General features: G+C 41.9%; 1 protein-coding gene across 1 annotated transcript in view; it reads left to right on the top strand.

Annotated features, from left to right (window-relative positions):
- LOC137255246 (rho-related GTP-binding protein RhoN-like) overlaps positions 1–15,321 on the top strand; it is a 44,205-nt gene that overhangs the window by 19,572 nt on the left and 9,312 nt on the right. The window contains exon 2 of the mRNA XM_067792684.1: positions 2,160–2,250. Coding sequence (XP_067648785.1) covers positions 2,160–2,250 — 91 coding nt within the window. The remainder of the gene's footprint in view (positions 1–2,159; positions 2,251–15,321) is intronic.

Below are 15,321 nucleotides of genomic sequence, written 5' to 3'. Positions count from 1 at the left end.
GACGTAATGTTACATGTTGGTTCCACAGACGTAATGTTGCAAGATGGTTACATCAAAATATGCTACTCTTAAGTTTGTTGACCTTCGACCTCAGCCTGTCATGTAGCTGGTTATGTGGTAAATTTAACCTTGCAGTAAAATAAACCAAATCACGTGGGTAATTACCTCTGACATCTTGGGTCGTTGTCGCTAGCATGTGGTAGCCACGCAATAGGCCTAAATAGCATTACTTTTGAAACTGTGTGTTTAGTTCGCCGAGGAACAAAATTGCCGGAGGCGTGTGTTTTTTCCGTGAGGAGTGTAACCTATGCAACGAGTTATAATTCTTACGTTCTGCAAGTTTGATATCTAGATGTAGGGCCATAGTTTGTATACACGTGATCTGAGCCTTGTCCCTTTTGTGTTTAGCCCCAGATGTTGGTTAGTTAACAATGGACAAACTTCAAAATTCAGAAAATATTATCTTGTTAACGCCGCTTTTAAATTAGCTCATGTATGATGCGTGCACAGTATCTGTCTTTGCGGGTGCTATAAACATACGTAGTCCGGGTTCGCACATTGTTTAAACTGAGCCCTTAACATGGGTATGTATGTACCGGTGTCAGTCGCCAAGTAATTGCATCAGACCTAGGGAAATCAGCCAATTTTATTTTCTTTAATTGAATTGATTAAATGCCATCGGCAATTTGCAGACTCCATTTTTTGCTGGAAAGATTTAGTGCTACCTAATTCCGATCTCAAGAACTGTTTCGATTATGTGTCGGATGGAATTTACGAAAACGAGAATTATGCACCAATGGATCACAAGCATAATTAAGTGAATTTACATCCCCACAATTCTATGTTATATGATCAGATCTACCATAGCTCAAGCGGATTGTTGATAACGGTGTGTCGTTAGCTGTAACGACCACTTTGAATAATTGCTGAAGTCAGCAGAAACGATGACAATCATCTTTCAAGCCGAAGTTCCATGCTCACTTGATTACATATTTGAAACATCGAGCAACAAGATGTGGAATAGCATGCTCCCGTGAACAAGACTCTCTGGAAATTCCTACTTCAATCTTTTTTTTCACGATTTGTTTGGTCATTATGTATATGTTTTAAAACTAGGTCCATGCTCAGGCAATGCATGAACCTATTCTAATATATAAACTCTAAGTAGCATAGTCACGTAACTTGTTTAGTGTTTTGGTGTGAATTAATCTGAAGTTCGTCTCGTGCCAGGCGCGAGCACGTTACCGGAGCCTGCTGACTTTGGAAAAGTTAATTAGGCAGAAGTTAAGTCAGTGGAACTGGTCCGTTCATTAGACGAATAGCGTTATGGCTGCCAGTAGGACTAGGCCGTGTAATGCTAAGTTTGAGACAGGATTGCCCCGATGCATTACCGCCATATACATGGGCTTATCACGCTACGTTGAAACTGCATAGGATGATATGAAATGTCTCGTAAATTGACATCTTCCACGCTAATGAGCCTGAATGCATTTACACAGATATTCTAGTCTTTGACAAGAGCGTTGGAGCCGGTATGACAATGTTGTTAATTTGGACGACGAAACAGTTCGTTATGTTAATAATTTTTTTTAATAAAAACACGTGTATTATTTCCATTTGGTGGCTTGTAGATCATCTTCGTTTTGTTTATCAATCAAATGGCACCAGTCTTGACGGTCCATAAGTTGGATTTTTTTAGAAAGCAAATAGACAGAGACCAGATTCTAAGAATAGTTACACCTACTGCAACATTCTGTACCCTTTCACAGTTTTGCTTGATTAACATCGCAGTTGGCTGTGTCAGATTCATGGGTATTCTGCTTGAGGCTATAGCCACAAAGCATCCACAAAGTATGCGCCGTGTCGATCTGCAGACAGTAATAGATAGTTCACCTGCCTCCCAGACACGTCTTCGACCGTTTCATGCTGGCTTTCATGGTTATCAGCTGTTCTGAAAGCATGCCAAACTTTCGACTTCCTCTGTGGAGTGGGTGAAAATATTTTCATAGTTATCTAAGAAGGGTTGATTGATATGTGCGCCCTGGGAAACCCCTTGTGAGAAGTCTTACCAATTATCTCCCTTGAATTTGTAATCTGTCTTCCTCGTATGTCTTTTTCGGATTAGACTGAAATGATGAATCCATCTAATATTTTTTCAGACCTACACACCAACCGGATTTGATACTTTCACATCCACCTATAACGTATCGGAGACATACAGGATACAGATCAGCATATGGGATACATCAGGTAAGAGTTACCTCCCCTTTGTGAAAGGCTCACTGGTTGGTTAATTAACTGTTACACGGGTCGTGTGAAAATGGAACTAATACCCATGATGTAGATTCTCCATGATAAGGGGTCTCAATGCCATGTGTGACATGGATTATGAAAAACATATGTCCATTGCCAAGTCTAATGCGTCTCATTCATCACGAGGCGGATGTTTTGCTATGTGAAGGTGATTGTTTCAATCCAAGGGACGTTTATTAACAAGTCATACACCTAATGAGTTAGAGGGACGGTACCAAGGGAAATTAAGCAGATAACCTCATATTGTGTTTGTCTTTAATCATATTAATTGTAGGCCATGTAGATGAGGCGTTTGGGTTTTGCGAGTCAGAATAACAACGTGGTGGGGGTTGACGACACATGCTCTTAGCATTAGCGGGAATGGGGACTATTCTTCCCAAGATTGTCGTGGGTTCACGTTAGTAACAGGCAGGTGTTCGCTTGTTTCAACAGACCCGAGTCATTATCCGCAGATAGATAAACGCACTCACTGACACTAGGGAGATAGTGTCACAAGACGATGTACGATGTAAACATTTTTGTCAGAATTAAGATTACACAATAACTGAAGACGTTTTGGTATCAATAAGCATCCGTTATTTGCTCGGTCCCTCCTTTCGTCTCTCTCTCTCTCTGAACCGTGAAGGTCAGGGTTAGAACTGATCTTCAGTGACAGATGCTTGTTGTAAGAGAGGATCGGGTAGTCATCCTCGCCGATTTGGTAGACGCGTCATCGATTCCCATTTGCGCAGATCGATGCTCATGCGTTTGATCACTGACCAGTGCCATATAACTGGAATAGGTGGAGTGCGGCATAAAACTCACTCACTCACTCATTCTCTTACAATATTTGTAAACATGAACGTAGGAACAAGACCATTTTATCCATGCAACCTACTTCATATTAAGGCTGATAAGGCTTCCCCCGTTGCTGGTTCTCCTCTGGTCCAGGTGGTTGCTAATGGTTTTCCATGACATGTAAATGTTACAGCAGATTACGTCTCAGTGGGGCTGACTTATCTCATTCAGCTACTCGACACTTGCACAACACTCATGGGGATCGTCAATAAAAATTCCAGAGATTTCTCCGAACTGGGTAAACAAGGTGTCTTTCAGCTGACGGGCAATATCAAAATACGCCAACATTTTCAAATACAGAAGACAGATTGTAAATTGATGCATTTCCACAATGCTTTGCATAACATTCCTGTGATATACCAAGACGTTACTCAAGCAAATCCACAACATCTGTAGAAACAAAGTTTCCAGTGCGTCCGGCTTCCGAGAGGGTTGTGTTTGCAGGTGCCCTCAATCTTAAGCTTGAAGGCATTCGAATTTAAGATGACGCATATAAATCCAGTTGAAGATTGTCTGCCGGCAATGAACCCCAACTGCATGGAGGAAAACGGAACTTTAGCGTTAGCTAAACAATGTGTGGAGGGCGCTTCCGTTTTTGTTCGCGAAAAACAGTGCTGAAAATGTACTGTGTAACCTGCATCATTTTCCATCTGCGAAAACTTAACGTTAACTCATTATGCAACGAAAGTACCGTCTTGGACTCGGTAAACTTGCCAGTGTGCCTTGTAGGGCTCTTGCGCCTGGTGCAAATTGTGAATGGCGGGTGTTACTTCGTGAGAGGGGCCTAGGGGTTACACTAGTCGTTCGCTCGACACGGCAAATACGCGTGTTCGATTCCTATAATGCGTGCAATGTGATGTACAGTTTTGGTTCCGTCCCCACCCACTGTAGGCTAACAACTAATATCTGAAATGAACACATTTTGACAGAAAACACGTCTCATAGTGAAAAATACCCAAACAAAATAATATATAATGAATAGGAGCCCTGAGAGTTTCTTCATTTCCTGAAGCCGTGGAAATCTAGACTTGTCACATTTTGTAGACTTGAGTTGGCTTTTTTGGATATATTTGCTTCAGGGTCTGTATGACGGACTACACCCACTCAAATACATGTGATTAGACGGGGCGTCCTCGTACCAAGTGATTCGGGATCGTACAATGCATTCGGCCTTTGTTCACCAGCAGTGTATGGGTACCCGGTAGTACCAAGGGAGATGCTAACCTCTCAGGATTGTGTGGTGCCTTGGAGTACCGACAAAACACTGAGCGGGGTTATGTTATCGTTATTCCCTGAACATTGTTACCGAAAGATTACGTTTCTATTTGTATGCATTTATTGCCATCCATATGATGAGCACAGATAATAATAGCTCGATTCCCCCGCGAATTCTATAAGACTAAAGAATACCGAGTATTTATAACACGGCTGTCAGTGGCCTCCTGTTGTAACAGAATCTCACCTATACTGTTAACCTGTCGGCGAAGGTCAACCTGCCTCCAATGTTTTATTAAAAACAATCGAAAATCCAGCAAACACCTCTCTGCCCGGAGACGACTGGTAAGCGGATCTGGACGGTCATTTCCTAACGAAATCCCATGAGATTTAAGAACACAATAAACACATGATCGGACTAGGGTATAAATGGAAGCCTTCCCTTGGCCAAATAAATTGGATTTTTTCTGAAGCGCAAATCTTCCAATGCAGTATTAAGGGTCCGCGCACCGTGAAATTAGCAAACATAATTAAGTTTCTTTTTCTGTCTGGCTCTTTAAACATGTTAAACGGATTCCATATTTTTTTCGAAAGTCTGATTCAAATTTGATGGGCATTTGTGGTTTTTGGGGAAACGCCGTTTTGTTAAGAGTTTATTTTGAATAAAAGGATTTCTCAATTCTCAAATTTGTTTTGCATCGATTTCGGGAGCAAGTATATTAGTGTTGGTTGTGTTTCTCCCGTGGATCCAATGTTGGCAAGGTCAAAGGTTCTTCTTGAGGATTGGGTGGCAGGAAAGATTCTCTCTCTAAGATGATTGACGTGCCGAAGAGGACTCAAGTGCACCGTGTCCCGCGTTGGATATCAGCTGACATTAATTCCAATTTGTAAAATAGTGATAAAAAAGCCACAAAACCATCATCATTCATAAAACAAAGACCGAACTGGTAAAACAGCTACACCCGTGCACATCCGGAACGCATTCCAATCTCTGGGATTATGTCCTGATTTGAAGACGTCTATTAATTATCATTATCTGTTCTCTTGAAACCAAGTGCCCCAATCATGCCACAACAACATCTCCAGCCTATTTCAAGATAGGCGTGTGTGCTTCCTACACCCCAGAACACTTGACCTTATCTCCTGGCAAAGGGAAAGACCTGTTCTGTCTATGACATACCGTCGAGTTGAGCAAACAACATCAAGTGGCTTGACTTGAAATATGTTCTCACGGAACTATCACCGTGTCCTGCCCTGCATATTTTTCCTGTGAAAAGAATCTTTGTCATAGAGACCACTCTAAAGCACTCCAACTGTCTAAACTATGTCAGATAAATCCCGATTGCCCACCGCCTCTGCATGATATGTATATTTTATCTTTGCGATACCGCCGCAGTGGTTGTACTGCAAGGAGATAGGTTTATCGCCTCGCTATTAAATTAAAGTATGATAAACTCAGCACTCAGCTGTTTAATGAACCCTGAATAGATTTTGATTTGGTTGATGGAAGTGTACATGGCTTGGATCTTGCGATGTAGCTGTGTTACAACCAATAGAGAACTGATTATGTCCTCTCCACCGAAAACCTGGTGATATGTGCATTGCTTACAACGTGTGTCACTCTAAAGCAATTTGATGCGAGAAGTGTCAGGCGATGCCAGAACGTTTATAATCACTGCAACCACTGTGCAAATGCAATAGCGCTGCAGTGCATTGATTCTATATCAACATTGAAAGTGATTATGTTATGAACGTCTATGCAACAGGGCCGTTTTGCCATTGTCTGAACAAGTCACTGAGTTTATGGTTCTTCTTTCAACCGTTTCGTGTCTTTACCACAACAAAAGCTTCAGTCCAGCTGAGATGCCCGTCATGCCTCAATTAGCATCACTTGGCCAGTGTTAAACATGCTTAAATCACACCAAGGTATTGTTGGCCAACCCCGATGAAAGCTTCGGTGATGCGGCGATACGTGCCATAACATTAGGATCCCTTACCCGCCCCATAATGACCCATTGTCCTACAATTGAGACAGTGTGAGGATCATTACAAAAATGTTCACTCGTGGCTGTTGAATGTATGTTCTTTGCTCGTTTTCTTTAGCTAAGGCCAGACCTCTGCATGTGTGGTTGCAGTGATTTTGCCAAATAAAACTGCTTTTCTGCAACGCATTCAATATTCTTCCAACCATTTTGCGTACTCCAGGCGTCAGTGCTGACATTTTGTTTCACTATTTGACCCGTAAATGTGGCCAGGTTTCCTGTCAAACGAAGCCAGACCTATTGACATGCCATGAATCTCTTGCTTCTATTCAGTGCTGTGCTTACCAGACATATTCCGTTGAAGGTCAGAAGGATCACATTGTATGTCGTGCTTTTATACAATTATAGCTGGACACAAACCTAAATGGCCGAATGAAATCAAACAATGGCTAATGGTTTTACAACATGATCGTTTAACTATGTCTACAGAAAAGAACAAACAAAAGACAAATCATGTCCAAGTGTATAATTTGCCTGAGGGTGCTGTGATTGCCATGAGCTTACAATGGCCAAATGACCCCCCTCCGGAGTGATTAGGCATCAGTTTCAATGATGGTCGCCAGTTGGTCCGACCAACGTATTGTTTATTGTTCCATCTATACAAGTGTATGTTTGACCTGTATTTTGAGGGCAGTTTATGACATTAGCTTTGAACAGATGAAGGCGAGCTTTCGTCAGGCCAGACCCAACGAGCATCATGAACTGCTGGCATAGCTAGACAAGAAGAAAGTGAAGAGTATCTATGGTAAAGCTTCCGGTAATAATTTCTCACAGGGTAAACAAATAAAAGATTCTCCGCTTTTCATATCGGACACGCCGAGTGTTGTGTAGGGTGGCTGGCACCGCATTGCAGTGATACTGGTTCCAGGAGTAAACAGTAATAGACGTTATGTTTATGTTTTCACCCTCTATCTCACGACTTTGAAGAAGGCCATTTAATTTGCTGACAAGGAATTTGACAATTTGGACACTTTAATCTCCACATGCCTTCTGTTATCCATATTTTTTACCAACGACTTGCTGAAGAAAACTGATATTTGTAAATATTTACATGTTGGTTTTTCTTGTTCCTATCACAGAACAACACCCAGTCACCAAAAGGAAAATGGAGTAAGGTTTGAAAAGTCAAGAAAAATAATCATAATCTTCAAGCCAGTTTTCACGATATACATGCGTGTACTATATTATATAGGATCCCACTTATTAAAGGTTACCTTTCTTCAACTATGGCCCTTGTGCCTTACTCTTCGGTTTTATAACCACTTCCTATCAATGACAGCTACATGGCTACATTGTTCCAAAACATAGCTCCACTGTTATTACTTTGTCGTGATATTACACCTCTTGTTTAAACTTCTAACCTTGCCTTTTAGGAATAATAGAACCCTGTATCGTCGACAAACAGGGCCTGGCCTTGTTGCCGAGTCCCCTCCCCTCCCACAACCTCTCCACCACCCCTACTCGGGCTTCCTGTTCATCTTAGCAACCAAATGCCGCACAGTTTCCGTGTTCCTCCGCCTTGGGGGTAATTCGAGAGGCCGGTGTGTTTCTATGCACAATCTGTTCCAATCATGATAGGAATTATTTACTGTCAAAGGAGCATTAACAATAGCACTGGTCTGTGTGTACCGCCCCCTACTCATCACGTAAACCTGTTGTCAGTATCGGATAGACATAGTGGACAAATTTTACTGAAGGCTGAAAGTGTAATTTGAGAATCCAATTATTTTCGTTTACGATGTTTTCTCATTAAATTGCCAACATTTCAAATCTATTCTGAAGGCTATTAATCCGAGAATGGGAACGCTTTAACATTTTAAGAAATCCAACTTATTGTCTGAAAATGTTAAGCTCATGCCATTATTAAAGAATGAATATTGGGGTGGATGCTTTGAGGTTATCTTAAATATGCAGTTTGCACAACTGCTTGTATCATCTGAAGTGTATAGGTTTCATAAGAATGAAGATTTTATGGATATCAACTTCTTTATGAGAGAACACAACGTTTCGGAGTTAATGCTTACTCCTTCATCAGGTGATTGAGAAAGGGATACAGAGGTGTATTTATATGTACAGGTAAAACAATAACAAAGTAACAAGTGGAATGAGTTAACGAAAGCTAGTATAAACAAGCACTGATAGGAAGCCGATAGTTAAGATACCAATGATGGAAGCCAACGGTAATGCATTACAGTTGATTGGATATGTTTACATAACATGATTGGGGATAAGGATGGAAGCCAATGGTGATACATTACGCATGATAGGATGATGTACATAACACACGATAGCGGGTGAGCATGTATACATGAGGGTTGGTGATGTACAAACACAAGTATGTACTCGGTTAGATAGGCTATACATGAATTACATAGATAGAATGTACACAGGTAGATGAGATTAATTTGTCAATAAGTCCCAAGCACTTGGTAGGTACACTCCTTGGTCGCGGTTGATGGCTGGTTTCTGTCTCCGGATCTCGATGGCCTCTTGCAGTTTCCTTTGGCGCCAGTTGTTGTTGTTGGTAGATAGTATCCTAGTGTCCTCCCATCGAATTGAGTGTTCAGGGTTCTTGAGAATATGTTCAGAGATGGCCGATTTCTGGTCGAGTTTCCTGACTGAGGTCTGATGTTCCTTCATTCTGGTGTTGATTGGTCTCAGCGTTTCTCCAATGTATAGGTCGCCACAGTTGCAAGGGATCTGGTAGATGCATCCTCTCGGGTTAGGGTGTTCACAGCTGGGTCCTTTACCGTTGGCTTTTAGGTAGGTCTTGATGGTCTTGCCACTGGAGAAGGTGACATCGATGCTGGCTTTGGTCTTGATGAGGCGTGATATTTGATGACTGATGGGGCCAAAGTAGGGTATGGTTACTCTGATGGGTGATGGAGAAGGTTTGGGGCGGGGTTCTCGGTCCTTAAGGGTCTTGTTGATGGTGGCTGTGACGAGCTGGGGAGGGTACCCGTTGAGTGTGGTGAATGTCTTTCTGAGGTGGTCCAGTTCATTGTTTAGGGCACCGGGGTGGCAGACTCAACGGGTACCCTCCCCAGCTCGTCACAGCCACCATCAACAAGACCCTTAAGGACCGAGAACCCCGCCCCAAACCTTCTCCATCACCCATCAGAGTAACCATACCCTACTTTGGCCCCATCAGTCATCAAATATCACGCCTCATCAAGACCAAAGCCAGCATCGATGTCACCTTCTCCAGTGGCAAGACCATCAAGACCTACCTAAAAGCCAACGGTAAAGGACCCAGCTGTGAACACCCTAACCCGAGAGGATGCATCTACCAGATCCCTTGCAACTGTGGCGACCTATACATTGGAGAAACGCTGAGACCAATCAACACCAGAATGAAGGAACATCAGACCTCAGTCAGGAAACTCGACCAGAAATCGGCCATCTCTGAACATATTCTCAAGAACCCTGAACACTCAATTCGATGGGAGGACACTAGGATACTATCTACCAACAACAACAACTGGCGCCAAAGGAAACTGCAAGAGGCCATCGAGATCCGGAGACAGAAACCAGCCATCAACCGCGACCAAGGAGTGTACCTACCAAGTGCCTGGGACTTATTGACAAATTAATCTCATCTACCTGTGTACATTCTATCTATGTAATTCATGTATAGCCTATCTAACCGAGTACATACTTGTGTTTGTACATCACCAACCCTCATGTATACATGCTCACCCGCTATCGTGTGTTATGTACATCATCCTATCATGCGTAATGTATCACCATTGGCTTCCATCCTTATCCCCAATCATGTTATGTAAACATATCCAATCAACTGTAATGCATTACCGTTGGCTTCCATCATTGTTATCTTAACTATCGGCTTCCTATCAGTGCTTGTTTATACTAGCTTTCGTTAACTCATTCCACTTGTTACTTTGTTATTGTTTTACCTGTACATATAAATACACCTCTGTATCCCTTTCTCAATCACCTGATGAAGGAGTAAGCATTAACTCCGAAACGTTGTGTTCTCTCATAAAGAAGTTGATATCCATAAAATCTTCATTCTTATGTATTTACACTTCTAAATGACATTCAAAGACTTGTATAGGTTTCATTGAGAGAAACTGATAAATATAGGTTTAATGGTCTGGTTTGTTTTGCAGTTACCACGTTTTCCCGGGGCAATGTTGGTATATATCGTCTTGAAGCTTGAATTTGATACAGGCTAGTGAGCATGCCTTTGGATGACGAGGTACTTGCAACATAACACTTCCCTGAAGGAAGTCCTTTCTACAAACAACAAATCTCAACTGTCGTCACGTTCTTTACATCAGTTTGTTTGTTCAGCACTGAGATGTTTCCACAACCCATTCTTTCTGTGGTGAGGCCGAAATCATGCAATGTGAAATCATTCCTGTTTACTGCAATTACGACAAGGAAACCCTACAATTCCGTCTTTTGTGCCACTAGCGATCACAAGTAAATGTCAGGGAAATCACATGCTGACGTGAAATCGATGGCGAACTTCATCAAATCTGACCACTCCAATATTATGACGCCCCTGGCTAAAATAACAGGAAAGAGGATTATGGTTTTGACAGCCTTAATGGACGGTTGATAGAGCTAAGGGCCACATTTTGACCGCTGACTTGAAGTATTTCTCCTCAGCTCTGGAATTTCCCCAGCAGCGGCTATATAGTTAGACCCCTTGTCCCCTGCCCTTGCCCATTTCCTATTACACATGTCTTACTCTCGTCATATTTAACCCCGGGGTTATCAGAAGGATGCGGAGTTTGTCCCGTGTTATCAGCGTTCCTTCGAACGCCACAAAACAGAGTGTCATGAGCTCTGAAAGGCTATTTCAATCCATCATGCAGTACTTTTCTTATCCCACGAGACGTTTTTGAAAAGCTACATGATCCATCGTTCGTGCATAAGCGGTAAAACTGAAATAATGTTTCAATCAAATGTATCAGAATTTAGGTGTACTAGTTTGATATGCACTGCTGTCTTCTTTTATGTGGTTGATATATATCCGACTTTTTTGTGTTGACGAGATGATTACAAGTATGCTTCTTGCTAATGATCAGTTCCATTGTCATAGTAATCCCCAGACTCCGTATCCTCATCCAGCATAATGTCCATCTGATAGCGACTCCCGACAAAGACATCCCCGGGCACTGTCTCGGGAAGGCAACTTAGGAATACAATCTCCATCTATCGTGGGATAAATGTTCGTTATTCGGAAAACTGACACTCGGACTTAACGGGATCTATCTATGTATCGTTTACCAGATGCCTGTTTCCGAGGTTTAGCTTTGTTCTACTGTATGGAATGATGTTTGCATTTGTCAACTCATCCATCAAATAGTAACAGAACCGCATTCCTGGCAACAGCGCTTGCTTTGTGTCTGGCACACATCTTATTCGGGCTGTCTCAATTATCAGCTTAAATATATACCAGTAGTACATTTTACTCGTTGACTATATGAATTTTTCTTATTAGAAACCATATGCATGATTACATCTTACATAAGGTACTATTTTGACACGCTTACAGTAGCACATTGTATGACGTACCAAGAGCATACAGTTTGTAAATATTTAGATTAATTAAAATGAAACAAGCCGTGTATCCTCGCCAGACTCCTCTGAATATTGTTTGTTTGACCGACGGGTTACATTGTCAGCTTGTATTCTCCTTCCGACTTATGTTATTAGTTGTAATGCTTCAGGATGTGTTAATGTGAAGATGAAGCATTCTGCAGGAACCAGGCTTGTGATAAGCGATTCCTCACGTTGTGTTTTACTGATATTTTAAGTTACAGCTCGTTTGGTTATATTTTCATTCGATCAGAGTTTCACCTCCTGTAAAACATCTGAATTCATGTCTTTCGGTCTGGTGGGACATGCATATATGTGACTTCGGAGATCGTTATCCTGTTACGTCCGGAAGCGGTGGTGCCCCTCACGTCAGTTTTTATTACCTGGGACGAAAACGTTAGAGATGAACATCATCGGTCATGTCAGGCGATGTATCAACGTTTTCACATGATTGGATGATAACGGGTTTACGTTATGCGCTTGAATACAAATTCCAACGAATGTTGTATTATGGAACAGTTGTTGATGGCAATATTCGACCGACGTTTCTCTGACACGTATGGCAGTGATTTATAGATTCGAACATGTATATACAGAGGATTCTGAACAATGTTTGCTCCATCTCCTATTGTAACACGTGTTATTTGGGATTACACTCTCAGTAAGAAATAGATAATAGTACATTTGTTGGCCTGATTCCCATACGGGATTCGAGCCTACGTTCCCATGAATTCTGGGTGGTTTTACAACGAACAGATAAAACTGTTATTGTGAATTGTCCTGCTCATGCAGGCCACACTGGTACGGTTTTATTGCAAGTCTTTTGGACAACACTCGTGCCCTTCGTACATATCAATGCTAGCCATATAATCCCCCGCATTCAGAGGGGTTGTTGAGAGTGGACAAATGTTTAAGGCCGTGGATATTTACCCGTGTACTTTACACAGATGTACTTTAAATTACTTATTACTGTTACTGATACATACATATTTCTTTCTTCACTCTCTCCATCTCGTCACTGCGTGAGTCACCGTATCGCAATTTTGATAGTTTTCTTCATTCAATGCATATTTGGAAACATGTCACTACTATTTGCAGCAAATATCTCAGAAAATGATGTATAAACTCATAACATTATCAAATGGGATATGCCAGCGGTTTGGGCATTCTTGTTTTGACAGATCGGTCTCACAGACCACTGTACACTTCCTTCACGAACGCTCATCCCACTAAAAATATATATTTTGACATTAGCTCCCTAACGTAGACAAGAGAACACTAAATAAACACTGCCCGAAGGCAATTGATATGTTGGTGTTAATTTCAGCACTTTTTCCCAGACGTTCAACCCCGTTTTCACCCCACGGCGATATTATCTAATGATGGGACTAGCGTCAACTCTGTCACATTAGATAGCCTGCAACTTTAATGGAAAATATGTGGTTTCCTAGTGCAGCAACCTTTCGCCGTTTCATAGGAAATTAAAGACGCCACAAGCTCCTCGACTCGCCGGACGCTATCCGACCAAGTGCCAGAATATAATACTACATCTTACAGTCCTTCCTTGCGATGCATGCACCCAATTATCTGTTACCTAAAGGCGTTCTTTATGCCATGTGTAAAGCTAACGTCGTTAAATGAAATAGATATTTGGGTTTTTCAGTAGTTTAGAAGGTTCAAATTTAATATAGTTAATCTTATAGATACCGTTGAAATGTATAATGTACATCTCCTGGTAGATTGATGTGAACCCGTGCTGCTTGTCTTGCTGTTTGACTCGGGAGTCAGTGATGTATATGAAGGAGGAAGACTATGGTGAAATGTTTTGCACCAGCCTCCTCACATGATAATTAGAACCGTAGCCTCCCACAGACACCTTAGTTTAGCCTGGAGATAAGCACACCGCCTATGGCACGGTCAAGACAGTTCTGATATCTGCTTGAAGGCCACCACAGGGTTGTTGATTAGGCCCTTGCTTGTTTGTTGATACTGGTTGGTGTTATTACATGCATCGTTGCTGCCGTAATCACACATAGATATGAAGGTATTCCATCACAGCGTCGTATGTCCCCGATGCCCTTGTTGAAATATACTTACAATATCTTTGCCATGCCATCTGATCAACGAGGCAGAATGTGTTTCTACTTCCAGCTGTTCAAACATGATATTGGAAGATGTTCTGATAGTTTGGGTCAAATCAATTACTTTAATGCTTCATTGAATATGTACATCCGCCGCTTTCGTGTCCGAGTGAGTGAGTGAGTGTGTTGGTGTTTTAAGCTGCTAAATATTGTATTGGAACCTACAGTACACAATCTCTTTCAGAATAAAACTGCCAAATCAATTATACCAGAATTGCCACATTTACAGTGAAATGTTGACGCTGTATCTCACGAAAACAGCTTTAGAATAGGAGTAAAGATTGACCTGAGTCAAGTAAAGTGGAGCAAGTGGAGTAAATACGCTATGCCTTTGACCACACGGCAGGTGAACAGGCAGATACTCCATCAACACTACAATTATCTGCTATCATTGTAACTGCCTTGCTGCATAGTCCCTCCCAAAGTGTCTCAGTGTAAGGTGAATGTCTAGCCTGTAACGACTGGTAATTGCGTATCAGCAATTACGCCCAGGAATTCACAAATACGACTGGAGGGATGTTTGCTGTATGAAAGATGTCGTCTCCTAGACGGAGCAGGTGAGAAGGCAGTCGTCTGCAACCTGTCGTGGAAGTCGCTGAGCGCCACCTATATGCATATCTACTGCCATCTGGCGAGCACGGTATTCGCGGAGAATCACTAAGGGTTATTCGCATTTGCATGTTTATACAATATTTCTATTCGGCCGCTATTTCTTGCGGCATTATATGCAGATGCACATGAAGTGTGAAAACACACAATGAAAATTTGGAACATGCTGTGAATAAATGTGTACATGAAGCAAGATCGTAAGGAGTTGAACGTGTACATGCTGACACTCGATATTTGCTTAACAGTGTCAGCAAAATAGGTGCTAATGCCCATGTCTGGTGCACACCGCTGCCCTGGTCAGGTTGATAGAATGCGTCTGGTGGGAGGTCGAAAGGTCGTTGGTTCAATCCCACGGCCGAATCTATCAAAAACTTTAAAAGATGGTACTTGTCGTCCCACATGAACGTTCGGCTCGGAGTTGTAAAATGTGTCTGAGTGAAGTATGAATTTTAAACTACTGCATGTTATCTTTAAATGCTGTATCATCGACAAGTCACGCACTTACAAGCACGTTGTTATTAATGTACAATATTGACGCGACGTTAAACCCCATATCACCCCGTCTTGTCTGGTACGATGTGGCAAGCTCT

The sequence above is a fragment of the Haliotis asinina genome, chromosome 11 (genome assembly GCF_037392515.1).
Source record: "Haliotis asinina isolate JCU_RB_2024 chromosome 11, JCU_Hal_asi_v2, whole genome shotgun sequence".
In the NCBI taxonomy this organism is placed as follows: Eukaryota; Metazoa; Mollusca; class Gastropoda; order Lepetellida; family Haliotidae; genus Haliotis; species Haliotis asinina.
This window is presented reverse-complemented; position numbering and strand designations above follow the sequence as displayed.